At 36.6% G+C, this 23,179-nt stretch overlaps 1 protein-coding gene across 5 annotated transcripts in view; it reads right to left on the reverse strand.

Annotated features, from left to right (window-relative positions):
• Positions 1–254: 254 nt before the first annotated feature.
• The window catches only part of SLC4A7 (solute carrier family 4 member 7), a 99,094-nt gene continuing 76,169 nt past the window's right edge, over positions 255–23,179 (reverse strand). For 3 of the 5 annotated variants that reach the window (XM_086742725.1, XM_086742726.1, XM_086742730.1), the window contains 12 exons: positions 22,807–23,052; positions 18,134–18,239; positions 16,088–16,249; positions 15,034–15,147; positions 14,425–14,586; positions 13,886–14,137; positions 11,603–11,671; positions 11,002–11,175; positions 10,520–10,651; positions 9,696–9,793; positions 7,800–7,907; positions 255–4,711 (listed from right to left, as the gene is read on the reverse strand). In XM_086742725.1, coding sequence (XP_086598851.1) covers positions 4,630–4,711; positions 7,800–7,907; positions 9,696–9,793; positions 10,520–10,651; positions 11,002–11,175; positions 11,603–11,671; positions 13,886–14,137; positions 14,425–14,586; positions 15,034–15,147; positions 16,088–16,249; positions 18,134–18,239; positions 22,807–23,052 — 1,705 coding nt within the window. In that variant the 3' untranslated portion in view covers positions 255–4,629. Of the gene's footprint in view, positions 4,712–7,799; positions 7,908–9,413; positions 9,466–9,695; positions 9,794–10,519; positions 10,652–11,001; positions 11,176–11,602; positions 11,672–13,885; positions 14,138–14,424; positions 14,587–15,033; positions 15,148–16,087; positions 16,250–18,133; positions 18,240–22,806; positions 23,053–23,179 lie in introns of all 5 variants that reach the window. The other 2 variants (XM_086742729.1, XM_086742728.1) reach the window with 2 other exon arrangements.

The following is a 23,179-nucleotide window of genomic DNA, read 5'->3' on the forward strand; positions in this document are numbered from 1 at the left end:
CTCCGCGTTCGCCGGCACAGGAACCCCGCCCCGCGGCCAATCGCGTCCCATCTTCTTCGAAAAGAGCCGGGCTCGCCGGCCAATCGCAAGCCGTCGTACTCGGCCGCGCCCGGGTACCCGAGCGACCGGTGACGCCGGTGACCGTTGCCATGGGCCCGGGGACGCCACAAGCCCCGGGGTCCGACCACAGCACCCAGAGCTCCCCCCTCCTCGTCCGCATCGAATGAAAACCCCAAAATCCCTGATAGGTTCAGTAGACTTTTATTGCTTTTACCAACTTTCTGAACATTACAAAAGATAATTTTATTCTAGCAGTAATTAAAACAACAAAGGCTGGATCTTTCACATTAAAGACACGTCTGAGAGTTGTGGTTTCTGTATAAACTGAATATTGCTACTACACTTGGAATAATGTTTTCATTTGCTTTGGATTTTGTTAGAAAGTAAGAAAACATATCTGTAATTAGAAAAGCAGTCGTAAAAAATTCGAACCATACAGTATGTCGTCACATTTCAAATAATCAGTATCCAAATCAAAGTTGTAGTTCAGCTACAGATGCTGAACCCTGGAAGACACCTTTGCTCAGGAGTATCAGCAACAATAGAAAGAAAAATATTATAAATGATCTGTCTAGCCCATAAAATCATTTAGAAAAAGTATTGACTTTCAAACTCATTATTCCAAATAAACACCAACAGATAGTATGAAAGTGTCTTTAGATTAACATCAATGCCAACTAAGAAGTCCTATAAATTTTCACTAAAAATGTTACAAAATAAAATAGACTTAAAATTATTGAGCAATTTTCTTTATTTATAGCACTACTTTTATGCTGACTCAAAGCTGTGTGCCTCTAGTCTTACAATTTGCCATAAAATAAATTACTGTTGGTATAAACAAAGTATTTCACACGTTTGTACTGTACTTGATAATGAATTTGACCATGATGAGTAATTAAAACATTACTAATCAGATAAAGCGAAAACTAAAACCCTTGTGGTGCTCATCTAACAGACTGCATTTGTGAACTGAAGATCAGGAACGGTTTCTCTGATGAGTTACAGAATGCATGTACAACACAACCCTTCAAACTGGCGCAGGCTCCGCGACGTGACACCTATTTGTTAGAGATACATCTTACAGCCTGTCAAACCCGCCTTTGCAAAGGGCACAAATCAGGAAGCTACCATATAAAGATGGAGATGCAAGTGAAGCAAATGATAACTTGCAGGAGAACTTTGACTAAATGTTGAAAAAATGGCCAAGACATTTGGTTGAAAAACCCCCACTAGGGCACCAAATTCTACCCTAACAGGTTTTATGATGACAAACTTGGCAATTTGGAACATTTTGCTGAATAATCTTATGTTACAGCTGCAAAATTAATCTAGGATCAAAGTATAATTAACTTGGGCACATGTAAACAGAATGAAAAGCGTTTCATTGTAATACATACGAAAATACCAGGAGTGAGTTTCATAGAACATAATTTAAACACAAGACTGTATTGTAAGTGAAGTATTTTAGATGATAATTTAAATGGAGAGGTCAAAATTAAGACCTACACTTTATGTAAACATTCATATTTATTAGAAATAAAATCAAATAAATTAGAAAAAGAAAAGAAGGGGGAAAAAGAAAAAAAAAAAAAAAGAGAAGGGGGGGTGGGAGTGGAGAAAGAGGGACTTCCTGAGGTGGCTCTGCAGCCAGATAGACAGTAGCACTAAGCTCCATTCCAGGAAAGCAAGGCATCTAAAAAAAGTGCAGGGCTGTTTATTCTCCTCTAACTGTTGGAATGGAAATACATTGGCGTAGTTTTTACAGGGCTTAACCCCTATGGAAAAAAAAATCAGTGCACAGCAATTATCACTGCTCTTGCATCTGTTAAGGCAAAACATATAGCTACATAAATTACATCCCTAGCCGTTTTACTTTAATACTATGTGTGATTTTAAAGCAGAGAAGGTGTAAAACGAGCAGCGAAATGCTTAACCATATATTATCGATGGGGTTTTATGCACTTAATACCGGATCTTCTTCTATTCATATGGGAAAAAAAAGTGCAAGCATAACACGCTACTGACCAAGAACATTGGAACTAAACTACTTTGCAAGTCATGGCATTCCTGGCACTGATTAAAATACCTACACAATTAAAATTAAATACTGCGATGAGACTTGTGGGACTTTGGTTTTGTTTCCTTTCAACTTAAAACTAGAAAAATGCCCACTTCCTGTACTATTGTCCAAAAGTGAAGCTTTCTGAAGTAGAAGCCAGATACAAGATGTGCAGCACCAGGGAACCCTGATTTCCAGCATTAAAGAGTTAAAAATCTAAGAAGCTTATAGTAATTTTTTGGGTCTTTGGAAATCATTGCAGGACTGAGAACAAGAAGTGTAAAAATACTACTGGGGAGGACTGGTACAGAAGTAATGTATTCTGGATAACGCTCTGTAAACTGCCCAAAATATCCTCCTTCTTTGATTCAGCAAGAGCTACTTGGTAGTCAACAACTGACATGCAAATGTGTACTTTTTTTTCTTTTTAAATAACACAAAGTTTCGGGAAATCATCTGCTATAGTTTCACCGTATCCGAGTTTGACTAGGGGGAAAACACAGATATTATCTGAAAGAACACACACTCAAGTTAAGGCACGAGCTACACTATTGTCTAAGAATAAAGGGACATGCATACAGGTCAGTCAGTGAAATTGCTAACACAGACCTCACTTGATTTGCCACTGACCTGAGCCTTTGTTATGACAGTTTGGATAGCAGTATTGCTGTACACTATGATTTGCTTTCTTTGAACTGTCTTCTCGGAATTCAGCCAAATGAAAAAAAAATATAATAAAATTTTAAAAAAAGAAAAACATGATTTAACTACATTACTTTTAAAGTGAACGGTAACAGTCCATGTAAGTTAAACGCTATTTTAAAATATTTCTATTTATTTCCACTGATTGCTTTATTTTTGTAATATACAATTATCTTCTCTCCCAGTAACACTTGGCTGAACGGCACCAAAATTCCATCTCAAGTGTTATTTTCAGATGAACTCTGCCCTCCTCCAAAATCAGCTCCTTCTGCAGTCGTTGAGAATTTTACCACATGGTCCATGGTAAAACACCCAACTTTGCCAAAAGCAGAATGAAGCAAACAGCATCTTCTAATTTTAAATGAGCACAGATTCTAATTACAGCCATTGTAATATATCCAGAAAGGCCTGGTGGAAATTCAGAATGAAAAGAGATAATTCCAGAAATTAAAGCCAAAAAACCTAAGGTGTAAGGCAAAAAGAACATTAATAATGGAAACTGCACAGGCAAGTGATCAAGATTTTCATTTATACATAAAATTCTCATTATTCCAAATATTATAAATCCTAAATGCTAAAACTTGAAAAGGTAAGTACAAGAAATGCACTGACTGCATCTTTATCAGTGAGCCCCAAAAAATCCCATTTATTTTAATAAATGAATATTTACTTTTTTAATTCCTCTTACATGATAAAAATTTATACTAATTAAAATAAATAAAATGTTTAAAAATAAGTTGGTGTACTATCATATATGCCCTTTACAATGGAGAAGATCAGAACTGTACACACAAATACCACAAGCAATTTGTAATCCATAAAATAATACTGATCATAAACCTATTACAGAAATAAACTACAGCTAATTTAATCATTACACAGTAAATTTAAAAATTAAGTGAGAAACAGATTAGATAAGGACATGAAATACTCTAAAGTTTCAGTCTTGGAGCTGAGTAAATCAGACTCAAAGTCGATGGAAAAATGTAAAGTGAAAACAGGAACAAAAGAATTCGAAAGTACTCGTGCGGTACTTCTGTGTAACTTCCTATAGACCAAACTGCTGCCTGTAAACCCAATCTATATTGTGTAAACATGAAGTGTCCAGAATGGCAAATACTGACTTGGGACTGTAACTACAATTACTGTATTCACACTGCTACTGGACAATAATGGATAATCAAGAGTGAATTCTTTTAAAAGTAGCAGAACAGGGTATTTATATGTATTTTAAGGATAAACTAACCATCTGACTTAGGGCACTAGGCCACTTCTGTAAAACAGGACAGACAGAATCCAGGATACATTAACATGTAGTGGAGACATAAAACACAGTAGTTCTTATCAATAGCACATTAGCATTTGTGCTACGAAAACACAAAAAACTATACCCTGCAAAAACAAGCAGTACTTGCCTGCATAGAAAACAAACTTTTGTAGCGCACACTATAAACAGAGGTATTGGGAAATTTTAAGCAATGTGGACCAGTAATCGTCAGCAAAAGCTGATTTAACTTTTACGCACATATTGATTATTGAAAATAATACACAATCATTACAATCTTCCTATTAAAAAATGAAAGTAAAATTTCCAATAAAATAAATAGTTGAAGTGTGATTACCACTCATCTTATTGTAGGAAAATCTTCTCATTACGCAAGCATATCTACAGTGCCCCAAACAATGGCAGAATTAAATACATGTCACTCCTTAAATTGGAAATCACACTTCAATGGTATAATAACCTGCAGTGATATATATATATACACACACACACACAAATACACGCAACTCCCCTTGGTTCAGTTCTATAAAGATGTTTCAGCATCCACGTATTTCACAATATGTGAATCTTCCATATTTATTTTCACGCTTTCTGGTTTTTCAGGGCTGTTTGAAAGCAAAGAGGAAAATGTAAGGTTTGATTCACTTTAGTAAAGGTTAAGTTTCAAACATTTTCTTCTTAGTGAACATGTATTTGTATAACATTCCAGTAATTGTTAATCCTATTCGCAGGAACAGTGCGAGCTTACAGAGAGACACGGCCAAGATCTCATCTATAAATGTAATTTCCAGTCCCACTATTTATTGATTCTATTGATTTGAAATAATTTTGCAAAACATCTTTTGGGAAGAAGAAAAAACCCACAACTACAAAACCGCCTGGTTAAAAATACTCAAAAATACTTAACAAGCAATATCACAAATACTACTCAATTATTGGTCAGGGAAACAATTTTGTTCACAATACAAGACTGGGAAAACACTTCAGTCTTTTCAAAATGGGGAATCACACTTGTACAACAGTAGAGGATAGTTAGACATCTCTGTAAGTGTCTGTGCAAGTGGAAGACCCTAAGACAACAGGTTGGCTGGCACCTGAACAACTGACATTCTTGGGGACACTGCCACTGAACACTGGCTTTATCCACTGGATAGGAAAATCCTGAGCTAGTCACAGGACAGCAGAAGAGAAATTGGACCTGCATAGGAGGGAGGATTGTCTAGGCATGAATTTTAGAAGAGATGACACATTTGTGGAGTTGTTCTTGAAGGGAAAAACATGATTTAACTACATTACTTTTAAAGTGAACGGTAACAGTCCATGTAACTTATATGAGGGACAGTCGAAGTAGAAAGAAAAACCAATCTGGATCAGTTCCAGAAAGAAAAAAAATATATCTTTTTTAAAAGGTAAGATTTTTAAGAAATAATGCCAGTCCACACAACATGTCATATGGAATTTCAAAAGACATTGATTGCTTCCAACAGCATCCTATTTGAGTACATCTGAAAACAGCAGTGTCTATAGAACCATTTTTGCCACAGCACTAAACATCTGTCCCTGCTGTCAGATGAAGACTGTTAACAAAACTGAGATGAAAAAATTACTGGGACTTACTTTTGACTGAGCAGTGGTGATATCTCTAAATCTCTCCAGCACCCACTATATAGAAAGGGTAGCAAATACCTCAGAAGACCAACCAACTGAGTTAAGGCTCAAGGAAGTTCTGCCTTCTAATATTTTCCAGATTAATGCAGGATCAGATTGCCTCTTGAAAGAGGTAGTTTCTGGCACCAGTGTCTTTTCTTCTCAATTTGTAGTTTTAGCAAGTTCTGTTCAAAGACGCAATTTTTACCATACTAATCTCAAACAGGGCATGTTATGGAATCAAAAGGGAAATGTCTTACAGCAAAAAAATAAAAACCAGATAGAATAATGAATATGACCTAAGTAGATAAAAAAATATTGCAAACTGGTCAGAAGCCTAATTGACTAGTGCTGCATATAATTCTATACTAACTAAACCTACTCAGGAAACAAGAAAGCATAAGATGGAGTTGTACTAACTTCTAACTGTCTGAAAACCAAATCTAAAAATTTTAGTTTGTCTGGAAAGAAAAATACAGGTCTGTATCTCTTCAAGCCTTATATACGCAATGACTATCAGATAACGTACCAGAAGCATCCACAAACTCTGTAACAGCTTTCTCAGAACTTAGCATGAAAAAAAATAAACCATTAAAATACATGGGTATACTGACACACACATTCTGTTATCTGGCTAATGCCTCTGTTATCTATCTTCCTGACAGTCCAGCTTGCATGGTACTCAAGTTTCAAAAAATGTTTTTAAAACATTTATTTAAACATTTTAAAAAGTTTAAACCATACAGGCTGAAGATTCACCGAAAATAGTGCCTGCACTAACAAGTCTCTACAGCTTTTCCTATTACAATACTTCCAAGTTCTCTCTTCGTCTCCTTCCTCAACCTTGGCTGACCTACTGTCTGGGCAAAACAAAGCGTATTTCCATGCCTAGTTTGGAGCAATGCACGTGTTGAATAAACACAGGGTGTACAAGTGCTAAGTGGCTAGTCACTACTGCTGTTTCCATGATGCAAGCTAAACAGTACTTGAGAGCCTGGACGGTTACGTGTGAATACTGTCTCATCACCAACTCTTCCACAGAGATGTAATTTTACACAAAACTTGACAACTCTATATCTCTGAAATCTGTCTTCTTTTGACAGATTAGCCTGAAAGGGACCAACCAAAAGAAGACGCATGTACAGCACCATTGCATAAGCTTAGTTTTCCAAGTCAACCGGGCCAATTCTCCTCTTTCCATTTCTTTCTATTACTAATAAGTAACAGCTGCACTGCGATGGAACAGTTCACTGATACCAGTCCCTATAAATTACAAGCCTTTCAGGAAGCTGGGGATATTCTATACCAATATAAAGGATTTGGTTTGTTCCCCTTGATAGATTCAACCAGACAGCGAAGAAACTAGGATGGAAGAGCAGAATGATTCATTGTGTGCAGACTTTCTTGTTTGACAGGGAGCTCACCAAGAAAGAGGTTCCGGGCCATTACAGAAAATGGATGTCATCTTACAGGAAATGTTCATAGCACCAACGGCTCCTAATCTGTCCAGTACTTCACTGAAGTATATTTCAGAGCCAGTGAAGACAGTGTTTGAGTCAGGTTTAATTTTCAGAGATTAAAAATGAGCTCAGAAAAAACAAACCAACCAACCCACAAAAACAGGCAGTAGGCTCTAGGGCAGCATGAAGCAACAACGAACGTTGTTGACTTACCTTTTATTCCCACTGGCATTTCTAATGTTGAGGATCAAACAATTCTCATGTTCATATACTCTCTACTAAAGCTTTTAGAAACCTTAAGCCCATCAGAGTAGCATACAATTGTATTAAGCAAATAAAGAGTAACTTTAAAATTGTAACAATACATTTAATAAAACAATTGGAATTCCTTATAGAAATTGTTTAACTGCAAAGTAAATAGCAAAAATTAAGTTTAAATGCAAGCTCCTCAAAAGTAAAAAGTCAATGCAGATTTACAAACCATGTATGCTCTTTTTTTTGAGGTACATTTCAAGAAATACAAGTACACCTATTAGCTGCTAAACACAAGACCTTAGTTAGAAAATGTGTGAGTAATTATAGCTACCTCAGGTTAGCTCTGGTTACTTTGGCATTCTCAGTACTCATGGCAAGAGCCTTCCACTGTGCAGTTTTGGCCATTTCGTCTGATATGTTTACAATTGAGGGATCAACACTAAAGAATAAACATACTTTCTGGTTAGTATTCAATACCTTGCAACAGCATTACACTCATTGTCACTCATCATTTACATCAGTTGTGCCTTCTTTCAATATTTACGCAGCCACAAGTTGAGTTCATCTCTTACAAATGTATTTTAACAAAAATTTGAAAATTTAACTTGCTAGCACTGCTTTAATCACACAGCATCTTTAAAACAGTTTTTCACATAGATACTACTAAGACATTGAGAATATTTGAGAGATACCTCATTTCTAAATTACCTGTAACTTCAGAAAATTATTTTGCATCCTCAGAAATAATGAAATTAAACACATTGTTCCGCTAAAGCTTTCATAAATCAGAATTATTTTGTTTCCAGGAAACAATCAAGGGCAAAAGAGCATATGTTAATAAAATTTCAAAACTGATAACTCAGTTGAGATTTAAAACTAGTAAAAATCTAGAAGTCCCAATTATCTAGACAGATTTCAAGTTCATTTTTTTTCCTGCAAAGCCTTACTAGACATTCTTCAAGGCTTTTTTGCCACCATCTCACTAAGTCCTGCAGAAGCTAAGTTCACCCTCTCAGATGGTAAGCTTTCAAAACTTATTTCCCCCTTTGCCCTCCACACATTTATATGTACAGCAGACTTAGGTGCCGTCTGTAGATATGTTTTCTGTCTGCTCCATACTTAAGCTTCAGAATCTACCCCAGGGTATCTGTAAGAGTTCTTCAAATTGCCCATAAATCTTTCAAAGACATTTTTCCTAAGGAATCCCCCCAAGATGCAAGACAGTGAAACATACATTAAACACACATGCACACAGATGACGAAATCATAGTTCTATTGTGAGAGCAATTAGCAACTCAAATGCTTTTTTAAAAAGCTTTAGCATTTTAATTTGAGTTGCTAAAGTCTGATTAAGCCTGTTCTTAGAGTAGACAAGAGCACTCAGCAGTACTATCTGCCTAATCCAAAAATCTGCCTGTTCCCATCTGAGATCAGGGTCAACCTAACACTACCCTAGATCCATAGGAAAGACAATTTTTAACCTAGGAACCCTTAGTATTAGAGAGGCAAAAAAAGCTGTCAAGCTATTTATCCGTCACATCTTCCGGGTGCACTGAGCAACTGTAGAATACGTGACAGCTAAGCTGAATATATCCCCAGTTAGGGAGATACATACTGAAAAAAAACACGTTCCAGTGCTGAAGGAACTTTCCATCAGTGGAATTCCAGCACTTCCTTTTCTGGAAGAGAATCAGTAACCCTGTCCTCACATTTACTTTCAGACAATGACCTTTTAAACGAAAAATGCCTGCCCGTAAAAAGTGGGGTTTTTTATATCACAGAAATTATAGACTTTAGCCTTCACTTAAATAAACCATCAAAGAACTGTACAATTTTTATTAAAAACCCTAGTGGCTGGTAAACACATGGTTCAACTGATGCTATTAGTTGCTTAATACTCAGCATTTCATGCACAGTAACACACAAGTATTCCATGAAAACTGACCAAAGAAGCATCTTCACCTTGAGTACAGCTGGTCGAAATTGAGTCATCTGATCTGTTCAAGATGGTCATGTAAATTTATAATTAAGATGCAGTTTTAAAGAACAATGCAACATAAAAATGCTAGTATAGCACCATAAGATATACCTTCATACTTCCTAATCAAGACTGAGTTACAAGCTTGAGGAAAAAAAAATAAATTCAATTCGTATACAACCAACATAATATAAAGCAAATTACAACACATGACACAAAAACTCTTGAAAGACTAACATTTTATTATACCTGTATTTTAGGGTTTTTATGGGAAAGTCCAAATTCGCTTCTCCATATGCAAGGTGTACACTTTCATTGTCCCCTGTGTGAAGCATTCTCTCTGCTTCCTGTAAATTCCAAGTAAAAATTCTATAAAATTACCCATGCAGCAGATCAAGGAGGCATCTCATGCTGAGTTAATTTTCATAATGATAAGTGGCATTTCCCTGTAGGTACTGCAGTTGAATGCAGGAAATATAGTCTAAGACCTTTTTTCTTAGAAGTGTTTTATCCAGGTAGGGGGAGCAGGGGAGAGGGGAAGGAGGATGTTAGAAGTTTTGTAAGGAATTCAGATAGCTGGTGTACAGTCAGGTAAGACTTTTATGGAAAAGTTACACAAGCTATATTACTACATTACTGGTAACTAATGGCTGGTTTTAACTACAGCTCTGCAAACACACACAAGCAAAATGTCCCTAATATGAAAAACAGTTTTGTGATTAATTTAAACAGGGTAAAGATCCCTACTCCACTACTTTTCTCTCCCATCCACATCCACCTTCTAACCTGATGATGACAAAGAAAATAACATGTTGCGCTAAAAACTGCTTCCTTCCACTTGGCTTACTGATTTTAATCACAAACAAGAGTCATAATAGCGTCACTGAAATAGTGACTTTCCCTTAATTGCCAGAAATAGTTCCTCTAGCATTAAATCTCATTAGTAAAGAATTTCAAAATGTATATTTGGTCTATAAGGTCATATGATCAGACCACTTAAAAATCTTTTAAGTCTTCATTGAGTATTTTCTAGTAATTTACTACATGCTTAGTTTGACTGTTTTCATACTTACTGCTTTCTCTTTTTTCTTTTTGTCATCTTCTTTCTTCTTTTTACTTTCTGGCATAAGATCATCAAGCCAGCTAAGCTCTCTTTTGGTGAAACACAAATCCATGAGCTTGCGAATGAACACTAACGCTAGAACCTTAAGAGAACCAGAAATTGAATAATTTATATTAAACTGAACAAAATGAACAAAATGTGCACACACTTTCAGTAAATTAAGAATCTTTAACTGAAGCCCTTTTTTGTAGTACTAGTTTTATCTTACCACGAAGTTAAATGATTTCCACTTTCAATAGCTACACACAACTGGATTGCTTATTTTCAGGAAATGAAAAGTCTTTGTGTTTCAAAAGTGAACAACTTGTACTACAGGTTCTTTTGTTTCTTTCCCACTCCCTTCTCTCTTAAGGCAGCAAATACGTTCTGAAGGGATCCTGGATGACTCACATACTCTTGGAAAATTATTAACTTGTAAAACAGATAACTTACCATCATAGGGAAAACAACAGCAGCTGCAGAGGCTTTAATCACCCATAACAGAACTAGACAAGTGAGCTGAACAACTGTAAAGATATGGACCTTCCAGAGTGGCACATAACGTAGATAAATCAGGTCGGGTTGATGTTTGGCAGGCATTCCAAAGAGTTTTATACGGTCAAAAAACTGCATTGAAAAACAAAATCATCTTTCAGTTAATTATTTTCTTCTCCTCCAGAAGCAAATAAACATTTTTAGGGGACTCCAGAAACATAAGTTAGTTCAAATAAAATACTAATGAAGGGCACTGAACATTCAAGGGGGTGGGGCTAGCAGCTGTTTTGTTTTGTTGGGTTTTTTTCCCCCACCTCTCATTACTACTACAGAATTTTAGAGTATTTCAGAAAATTTGTTGCTCAACTACACTACTGAAAGAATAAATGCAAAAGAATTGAGAAGTGAAGGCACAACACAGTAAGAACAAATACCTGAACACTCAGGAAGTTATCCTACATACTATTCAGACAATATGCTCGCATAAAGTAATATGTTACAGTCTCCTTTTCATTTAGTGTTAAACAAAAGCAAATTGCTCATTAAAATCAGACTTTACCTGAATGCCTTTTAATGAAGATACTCCCATGTAAAGAAAGACACCATACAAAACTGGCATTGGAATAAACTGAGGACAAAAAAAAAAAAAAAAAAACCAAACAAACATCCACACAGTTACTTATGGAACATGGCATAACATAGCAGACATTATTTGAAGACATGGACCAAGTCATTTTTTACTTTATATTTTACTTAAGTAAAAACTGTAAAAGCTGAGGCTCTTTACTTATAAAGAAAAACATATGCATCACTGAGCAGCAAAAAAAGTCTAGAACTAACAAGGCTATCACTAGGAATAAAAAAGTAGTTCAGTCTTGACTATGCATTCATTCAATTTTATAGGTTGCAAGCAGGATTTCTATTAATGCTAAGTATGCTGCTTTATGTTGCTATCTGATAGGAATTGTATCGAGACTATGAACTTCATGAAACTGCCATATGAAGTTTTACTTCTGATCACTGATCTTGCCTTTATGAAGGAGATGAAACAAAACACCCACCATACTTACTGAGCTGTGAAAACCTGCTAATTATTCAGGGCTAAATTTTACTCCAAGATGATGAATTTAAAGCTTACTAAGCTAATGAAGTTGTCCACTGATTTCAGTGGCACTTGCATCAAGCCTCTCCAGCTGACAAAGCTAGCAAATCTTTTTTCACTCCTGAATTCATGAAACTCCTGAGTAACGGACAGCCAAGATACAATTAACAAAAACTGCTGCTATTAAGCCTGAACAAAAGCCTTTACTGAAACTTAAATAGTGTGGAATAAAACTATGCCTTAGAGATTCATTACTGTACATATATATATATGTGTGTGTGTGTGCATATGTATAAATATTTTTTAAAAGCTAGTATCTTTACTGTAAGGTCTATAATTTGACATGCTAGTACTTAATTTATGTTAACTTCTACTGCATTACATCAGTATAAATCCATACACGGAACAAAAGCACGGCAACCTAGAGATGCAAAGACTTACTTCTCCTTCCCTCATTTGAACAATAACAGCCATTCACATTGAACAAGAAAAACATTTCATAATGAGCAATAGTAATAATTCCATTCTTACTACCCTTGGTTCCATAAAAAAGGAAGTAGTAGTTTCTAAAAATCAGTTGTTAAAATGCAGGGTAAACATCTAGCTTGAGGAACCAGCACATGTATCTTTTGCTTCCGAGTAACAATAAATCTATTTCCATATTTCTGCTTCTGATTCTAATAATTTGCATTATATGGATGAGCTCTTCGTAGCTTTTCAACCAGAGACTGCCAAATCTGAATACTCATTTTTAATAACTGCTACTGCCTTGTTGTTTTTAGACCTTTACATACTTTAACACACATAAATAGTCAATGATTAAGAATTTACACCATGCAGCTCTAATTACTAAACTATAGCTGTGTGTTCATAGGCTCATTTAAATAGCCAGTAGAAGCTACTTTTTTTTGTGAAAGGACTTGTTATCTGTCTTTAAACAGACTTTCACACATTTCTTTAAACGTATTACTAATTGTGCAATTTATGCCCTATCTGCTATTTTGGCCACAAAAAATAGTTTTTTTCATTTCTCCTTTTAACAATTTTATTTGAAACAACAAAGCAGAAGTTGAATGGATTTTACTCAAATTTGAGCAAAAAGCCAACTGAACTGATTGGTTTTCTTCCAATAAAGTTTTTGGAAGGGCACCGTGGATGTAAATTAAGAGACAAAATATACATTGAGGCCACAATATGACCTGTAAAATCTGTATTACATTGTAATGACGCACAAGATAATCTCGACACTTTAAACGGCAAAGGACGTTTAATAAGCTGAAGATAAGAATGAGAAGTGAACAACATCATTTCTGATGATCACTTTTTAATCCTGATGTTTCTGTTTCTTCTTCTACATTGTATTATTTCCACAAGCCAATTTATATCTTTATCACACTCCTTTTCTCTCTCCATTTATGCACTCACGCAGATGGAGATGAACTACTTAACGTGGACTTGAGAAACTAAAAAATAGCTGGCAAGAAAATCAGGTAATAAGGACAAAGTTTGCTTTCTTCACTACTCACTAAATTTCTAGCTTGCTGAGATTTCATTTTCTTACATTTCCCTCCATCGTTTCTGTTCAACTAACACCTGTTATTAAAAAGGCAATCTGAGAATGAGTCCATACACATTTTACTTAACATGATAAAACTTCCTAACATTATGAAATGCTAAATCACAGTATCAAAACCAAAACCACAAAGAAAATATAAGTATTTTGGAAAAATGGTCTTTTACCTTTAACACAGAGGTCATGAACACTGACAGCCCCATCAGGACAAAAATCATCAATCCTGTCACTCGCTGCTCCCGGATTCCCAAAAACTTTGGTTGCTCTCCTGGGGCTGAGCATTCAGATTCCACTTTCAGGCTATTAACATGACTTATAGACAGGACAGTTGCAGCAACAAACCACGGTAAACCCATGATAGAACATATCCCCAGCATAACACCAACCATGAGCAGATCAAGATGATAACCACAGCCTTTCTGTAAAATTAAGCAAACAAGTCATTTGATAAACTTTTAATATATTTTTTTTTATTTATATATATATTTTTATATATGATACCATATTTATAACTTCACTGGTAAACAACAGGTAACTACAAAAGTTAGATACTTTGAGAGTGTCCACAAAATTACATTTGTTCTTCATTAATCGATATATACATTTACTTAGCAGCTGTGGCTAACGCTTCACAGACGTGCAGAATTAGTCTCATTTAAAATAAACTTGACCTACACAACATTAGTTTTGTTAAAATTACTTTTACCTTCAGCTTATGCTCTTTCCTGTTTATAATAACAGCTGTTATTTGTTGATCCATGAAAATGAGAATGGTACAGAGTAAAGCAGGAACAGCAGCTACCAAGAGTGTCCACCAAGGATTGCCTCCAAGAGGATCTATGAACCATCCTCGGTCTTTTCGGGTGGGCTGAAAACACAAATATCAACAATAACAATTAAATGTCTAAGATAAACTGCAGATTTTATTGCTACAAACAGGTGCAATGAGCAAATCAACAGTCTCTTAAATATCTCTAATTTTCTTTTCCAACGGCTTTGACCAGAAGGTTGATTTAGCTGTTACATGTGAATGTGATATTTACACAGAAAAAATCAGAACAAATCCATTCCATTCCTTCATTTCTGCACATTTGCACAAAAGAATGTTCCTTTTCAGTGATATTATAATATAAAGCATAGTCTCCTCTTCAGCTGACACATACACCCAAAACAGAAAAGGGAGATTATTGCATCACCTACATGGTAAGTAAAAAAAAGATAAAATTTCTGTTTTCATACAATTCCATTGTTCTACTGTCTACGAAACTGCAAGCATTTTTAAAGTTATGTTTTTTTAAAAGGTTTTATTTCTTACTTCAAATTTCTCTGGAACATGAAGCTTAGGAGAAGGTACTCCTACAAGATAGTCAATCAAAACCATGATAACTATGGTCAGAAATACTGCAAAGTCACTGATGGTAGAACGCACCTATAAATAAAAGACTTGTGTTAACTCTTGCTTTTTCATCATTATAATTTGCATGTATAGAAAGACAATTTTCTCCCCTATGAGTAGCAAAGTCTATTTTTATTATAATGCACCACTGAACATTCTATATATTTTCTCTTTTTATTTTGAAATTTAAGCTGCCTGCCAGCACAAAATGAAGTTGCAGAAGCTAAGTATTCTGTACAATCATTCATCCAATTATCTCATTTAAAATTATCTACTGCAAGCAGCAAGTTACTTAAAATAACTCCTTCCTCATACTCCTGTCCTCTCAAACCTACTGGAAGGCTAGGGCATCACATCTAGTCTCTTGTATCTTACCTCAATAACATCACCGAACTGTTCTGAAATCAATATTCATACATTTGATGTTTTAATAGACAGGAGGATGACAATTTGCAACAGATTCAGGTTATCAAAGGTGACTTATTAAACATTAGGAACACATTGTCGGGATCAGCTGAGGTTTAGAAAAGATCTAACCACTTTATTTTAGCTAGCAGAAGTTGTGTAAATCAGTCCAAGGAGAATAATTTTGTTAGCCTCTATTGGAAATATTAATCCTCTGAGGACCTGCTCAGAACTCTTCATACATCAGCAATTTGGTGAAAGCAATCAACTGTTCTGTACAGGCAGGCAAGGAAAACAGTAGCGATATCTCTCCAAATGATACCTGGCAATACTCATTAACATGAGGAGACAAACTGCTTAGGTCTTCTAATGTTTAGAACATCTTGTTGTAACTATAGCAAAGTAGAGAGTAAGCACTGAATTTTCAGCAGACAATTTATTTACTCTAATGTCTTTATTTCTTAGAATGATCAGCTAATTACAAAAAGTTCTGAAGCAAAATGAAAAACTAGTTAACTTATACTAATGTATTTAGCACAAGATAACAATAGTCTCTAATCAGAATTACCTTAGTTGGGAAATAGCGTTTGGTCTTGAATTGCTTAAGGAAAGAGGAGAGGAAAAATGTTGTGAAGAATAATATGACAGACCAGAACAGAACATCTGGAATATATGGTCCATGACGGCCACAAGCTGATCCACGAAACACACCATGAAATTCTAAACATTCCTGCAAAAGAGAAAAACTCCTTAAATTTCTATGTTTTTTTTCATTTAGTACATTCAACCTAACTTGTTATCTTTCTATATAAAACACAACTGAGAACTTCCACAATCCCAAAAAGGGGGGTTCTTTCCTTCATCACTACCTCATCCTGAAACGCCAAAAAAAATGTGTACTGTCTATTCCAGAAGAGCCACAGTATCCATCACTTGTTATTTCAGGATGTCAAAATGCTAGGAGATGCCCAAGAAGAAACAATTTATTTGTATTCACCTAATTGTTATTCTATTTCTCAATGCATCACAAGACTGAATGTATAAAGACTGGGGACTAAGACCAGGAAAAGCAGACAATCTATCAGATTACTAAAATCAACTTTCAAGCTGATGGGCAGCAGGGGCAGAGATCTCTCCTCAGCTTCTCCCACCTATTTATTCTTGACTTTTTTTTGTCCTGATACAGTTAAGGAAAAAACACACTTAACAAAATGAGATAACTCAACTGTAAGAAACAAAAAAAATTCTAGTAAAGTAAAAAAAGCATTGTAAATAATGAATTTTAAGAAAAAAGAAAACAAAGTCAGATGATCCCTATCCAAAAGGCTCACTGAAATGCAAAGCAAAGAATTAGACACATGGAGTCCAAGGAAATCACAAGTCAATAAATCAAATAGCTGAAAGCAGCACTGTCACAACCTAGTCTTTAAACAGGTTAATTTATTGAAAATTTAACTTATGACAAAAATTCTCCCCATTACCAATCTACTTTGATCATAAGCACCACCAAATTCTGGATCAGTTCTGTCTCTCTGGGAAGACTAAAGATGCTTAAGAGAATGAAAAGGAGTATTTATTTTACATTTATTATTTATTTTATATAAAAACTAAGTTCAAGAGAAACTGCAATCCTAGCAGGTTATGGTAGACTAGGTAGCCATTGGTGGTACACAACGAAAACTCAAATAAAGCACTGCTGTGTAAAACACCTTCTACTTTCAGTGTGAACATCCAAGCTTACACACAAGGAGAGCCCATACATGGACATCTACTGCCATTTCAGACAGCCTAAGACAGCCAAAGTAAGTACATGCAGCTAGCAAATGCAACACAAAATCTACAGCAGATCCAAATCATTCAAGATGTTGGTGGAAACCAGATGCCAGGGTATGCAAAGCAGCTGTAGACAGCTGCATTTAGGCAACTGAACTCCTCCCAAATCAGCAAAAATGTTTCTTCCTAAAAGCCTTCAGTATCACTTTCACGTTAACTTTCCTCCTCTTCATCTACTCACAAAATTAGATATTGTTATGAAATATCCAGTTCAGAAGGTAATGCTTTCAAGCCTATTCCTTCAAATAGCTCTTGTCCTTTTCTTTCAACCTTCAATTTTCTAAATAATTATTTTCTTCCAATCAATATTAGTAGTTTCTTTGATTCTGTTGTAGTTTTATAACAATGTCTAAAACTAATTAAATGTGTTTGCTACCGCATTTTAATTGCGGAGTCCATCTTCACATCTTCTTACAAATATTTGTCCGTCCCTTCCAGGAAATTGAAGGAACCAATCTCCTGTTTACTTACCTCATCATATTCATCTGCACTTTAGAAAGACGACTGTTCTCCCTAGTAGGATTAAAGCAGCTACGTCAAGTAGATATTTACGATATTAGCACTTAGTGCCACAGATTTGCTCATCCAAAGAACTACAATGACAGTTTAAAGCATCATAGGAGGAGTTCAAAAATACGGTTTTGAAGAAAACAGTCCAGGTTTAAATCAAGAAAGAAATCAGATGAAAAACATTAACCAAGACTGGTACTGTGTGAGTATTTAATTTTTATACATAATATATGCACAAACATATATATATACATAGCTTTTAGATACTCACAGAAACTGTAAGGTTACTCCATGCTATATTTTCCACAGACTTATTCATACTCCTCCACACCTGCAAAGTTTCATTGCTGGGTTTCTCAGGCTCAGAACACACACATCTGAATGCAAGAAAAAAATAATTTACGTGCTTTTAAGCTGTATGTACCAGTACAAAACTCCTCCTTACATGTCATGAACTAGGATTACTCAGGGGTTGGGGTGGAAGAAATCAAGAGTCAAAGAAGCAACTGCTCAGGAGGCTTAACAGATTGGACCAAAAAAACCCAAACTATGTATTTTAAAGAATCAGAAGTAGGCAAGATGTTGAGTCATATTATTGATCTGCCAGTTTTTAAACAGAATGACACCTGCAAAATAAAATGAAATAAGACAATATATGCAGATTGCTACATATTGTGAATAAAAAACGAAGATAAAAATATGAATGAAATCACTTTCCAACAACCCTATACTAACATATATTGTGCTATTTCTGAAGATTTCCAAATAATTGGATTAACTTGGTGCAAGTAGTTTTCTATGACTGTACAAATTAAGAGTTTTAAATTTCTGTAGAGCATAACATTCCACTATTATTCAAACTTCAATTAGTCCTCCTGTACATCAACCTAAGGGAAAACAGAGATTGAAAGCATTTCATTTTAAAAAGTTGGATAGATGACACATTTCAGCAACTTATTTTCAAACTAGACATGTCATTAACCTCTAGGCATTTCCAAATCTTTTCTAAAATCTTGGTAGAGTTAGTCACTTATCTTCCATTTAGCATGCCTTCTGATCTACACATGACCAAAACTGGTCGCTCTGAATTAAGACACCATTTCTGAGTACATAGTGGGCTAACTGAAGATACAAATGCATAAATTGCTCAGATTTAAAGCAACTGCATATGTCCATTTTTAATAACTTTTCGAACAAACAAAAGTGCCCCTTGCTACTACAGTGGTTTGCAAACTCAGACTGCAGAATCCTTTCTGTCAGACAGGTTGTCAGAAGCACATATCAGTAAAAAAAAACCCAGCACACTGAATATTAATTTAACAGAATGTTTTCAAATAAAGCTATTTAGGTACACCAAACCATAAGCTTAACATGTAAGCATTTACACAGGAGAAACAGGTAATAAGCAAGAAATAAGTCTTTCTATGAGATTCATCGAATACTGAAAAACAAACAAAGAATCATGGAAATGTTAACTTGCATCTTGATGGTGTGAAGGTAAAGAAGGAAAAAGCACTAAATGTGCATGGGCAAAAAGAATCTAGATTTGCAAAACACAAGGTTTAGGGAACTTAAAAAAATAAGTAAATATAATTTTTTTTTTTGCTAACTGAATCCTAAAGTAACAGTAAAAGAAACAGGAGAAGATTGGAAAGCAGTAAGTCCTAAAAGGTAGTTGCAAACAGAGTAACTTAAGAATCATCAGAAAAGAAAGGAATTGCAACAATAAGTACGATGAGACAAAAAGAAAGCATCTTCAGTTGTTGGTCAAGGCAGTTAACACGAACAAGTCCAACGAAGACAGACTGACAAATTTCTAAACAAATGCAATTAAGATAAAGAATGTCACGAAGCAGGTAAGTGGAAATTTAGGAGGAGAAAAAAAAAAAAAACCAGAAAATTTAAGAGTATTTGTGACTGTCTTCTGGCTAACTAAGCTGAAGATGTTTGTTCTGCACCCTCTTCCCCATTGGGGGAATAGAGGAAATGAAAAAAAACAAAACCAAACCAAACCAAACCAAACAAACCAAACAAACAAACAAACAAAAAACAAAAAACCCAAAACCCAATTGTAAAAGGCCGGATCTCCTACAGCTTTCTGACATTAAAACAAACAAAAAAAAACCCACTATAAAACAAACTAAAGCTGAAGTTCGTAGCACATCCTGGAAGACATGTGTGACACCTCACAGAGCTAAACCAAGGAAATGCCACACTCCTCTCTCCACCCTCACGGCCTGCCTATGCTGGTATAGCAAAACACAATCAGGTGGCAAGGGTCAGAAGACCTACAGACCTACAGTACAGTTTCTGCTATGTAGATTAGTGAATTTAACATGCTAACATAGGGGTCCAGTGAGGTCCCAGAGCCACTGAAACAGAAGGATGAGCAGCCAAGAAAAAGGGGGAAGTAAGTGCACTCCCACAGCCCACTTACAGCAACATGGCCTGGTCTTAACGCTGTTAAGACAGGAAAGCGAGTGTAATTGCCTTGTGTGAATGGAATACACGAAGCAGTCTGAGAAGGCGTTTGTCTAAAACCGATCACGGTGAAGAGGAAGATGACAACCATCAGCTGAATTAAATAGTAACAAAGAAACTACAGAAAGACTTTTGGGGTAAAGATGGCGTGTGTCTGTAACCCACACATCTGGGGCTGGAGGGTAAATAATGGTGCGGGGACAATTAGAACTTTTGGGGGATTAGTACTAGATGACAATTTAAAAACTTGTAGGTTCTTACTAGTATTTATTAAGTGTCTCCCATTGTGGTTTATCTTCTGTATCATGGATACTGATCCGGAACATAGGGATCATTGACTGACAGTTAATTGTCTGTTGTTGACTAAGGAAAGAACAGCTTTGCTTTTGATTTGGTTTAAGCTATGTGAAATAAGCAGTTTCTCTCAGCACCAGCTAGCAGGATCTCCTCCTTCTGGGAGGTGTGAGCTGGTAACACATTTCATTGTATTTCATGCAACTAATGCCATAAGCTTGGAAACTCCGTAGTGAGCAGCAAGATAAAGCAGCATTTATGCATACCATCAAAACCAAAAGATTACAGAGCATCAAGACACATGGTATAAAAGTACTCAAAGCTAATTTCACCATATAAGCAAACTCTTTCAATTCAGGAGTGGTACAGCTGCACACCAAAAGGCAGTGTACTCTGTTTGCATGGCAACATTTGGTAGTGAGGGGGCTACAGGGGTGGCTTCTGTCAGAAGGTGCCAGAAGCTTCCCTCATGTCCAACAGAGCCAATGCCAGCCAGCTCCAAGATGGACCCGCCAGTGGCCAAGGCTGAGCCCATCAGCGACAGTGGTAGCACCTCTGTCATAACATAGGTAAGAAGGGGAAAAAACAGTGGTGCAGCAGCAGCCAGGAAAGAAGAGTGACAATATGCAAAAGGAACAACTCTGCAGAAACCAAGGTCAGGGAAGAAAGAGGGAGAAGAGTAATGCGGCTCCTGACAAGTTTTCCCTGCAGCCCATGGTGCAGCCCATGGTGAAGCAAGCTGTCCCCCTGCAGCCCATGGAGGTCCACAGAGGAGCAGAGATCCACCTGCAGCCCGTGGAGGACCCCATACCACAGGAGGTGGATGCACCCGAAGGAGGCTGTGGCCCATGCAGGGTCTGCACTGGAGCAGGCTCCTGGGCCTGTGGAGGGAGGAGCCCACACTGGAGCAGATTTGCTGGAAGGGCTTGTGATCCTGTGGGGGCCCCACACTGGAGCAGTCTGTTCCTGAGGGACTGCACCCCGCAGAAGCGACCCAGGCTGAAGCAGTTTGTGAAGAATTACAGCCCATGAGAAGGACTCGTGCTGGAGAAGTTCATGGAGGACTGCCTCCCGTGGGAGGGACCCCATGCTGGAGCAGGGGAAGAGCACGAGGAGTCCTCCCTCCGAGGAGGGAGGAGCGGCAGACACCAGATGTGATGAACTGACTGCAAGCCCCATTCCCTATGCCCCCTGTGCCACTTGAGGGGGAAGAGGTAGAAAATTTGGGAGTTAAGTTGAGCCCAGGAAGAAGGGCGGGGTAGAGGGAAGGTGTTTTAAGATCTGTTTTTCTCTCTCATTACTCTCCTCTTATTTAATTGGTAATAAATTAAATTAATTTCCCTGAGCTGAATTTGGTCTGCCCCTGTCCTTATCTTGACCCACGAGCCTTCCGTTGTATGTTCTCTCCAGGTCCAGCTGAGGAGGTGATAGAGCAGCTTGGTGGGCACATGCATCCAGTGAAGGTCAACCCACCACAGGCAGATAATATACAACTGCCAGGGAAACAAATCAAATGTAAAAAACATACACCTAAATAGCTTGCTTATTGCATTCCTTAAATTAAATGAAGTTCTTTTTGCACTGATAGTTTTACTGCTACTTACTGTGACAAAGAGAACTAATAGTTCTACTTAGTCAGGAAAGAAAAAAAAAATAGCTGTACTGTATTTTCTATCATTCTCCTCTCTTTCTCAAAAAAAAAAAAATTTAAAAGTCAAATATTCCCCATAATTATAGTAGAAAGAAACACTGTTTAAGTTGTTAACTCCCTATTCATAGCATGTGAAAGCTGCAGAAGCTCTCCATACCTCAGCTACCTGAAAAGAAGCCTCACCCAGGTGGAGTAAACTCTCATGATTTCTAGAAGAGGCAAGACAGAACTTGTATTCTGACCTTTACTCTCCAGACTGACCTTTAATAAATCTGCAGTTAAAGCAGGCATTGTCACAGCCCCTCGTCCCTTCCAACCACCCAGAGCTAACATAGAAAATTCCATTTCACAGCATCCTGAATAGAATTTTTCTGAGGTTTCTCATGCCCGTACCACCCCCAGCATTCCTCCTACCCTTCCACAGAGAGGCACACATTGCAGTTTAGTAAATGGTTTGTCTCTGTACTACAAACATTTTCCCTAGGTATTCTACTAACAGTTAGAAACTTGGTACTTACGAATATAAAGTCAGTTTATCCAAATCATTGTGCATATTGAAGGCATAGACTTCTCCCAAATGAAAAAGCTTTTCCAATGCCTCATAAATAAATATGATGCATATAAGCGCTGCAAAAGCTTCCTCAGTAAATCGAGTGATGTAACACACAAGGCTGCTGGCATCTGTGGCTACAAGCACTATGCATAAAAATGCAGTCCACAGACCAATGCTAGTTCGCAGGGAGAGGTAGGAAAGATCATAATCCCTGCATGAAGAAAGAAAAAAAAAAAAAAAAGTATTAACTGAGCCAAAACTCACCTATACTATATTCTATTTGAAAACAGACAGTGAGGTAAAGCTCTATAGGTATTCACCACATCCTTGATGTTAGT

Source organism: Chlamydotis macqueenii, chromosome 2 (assembly GCF_036417535.1).
Source record: "Chlamydotis macqueenii isolate bChlMac1 chromosome 2, bChlMac1.mat, whole genome shotgun sequence".
In the NCBI taxonomy this organism is placed as follows: domain Eukaryota; kingdom Metazoa; phylum Chordata; class Aves; order Otidiformes; family Otididae; genus Chlamydotis; species Chlamydotis macqueenii.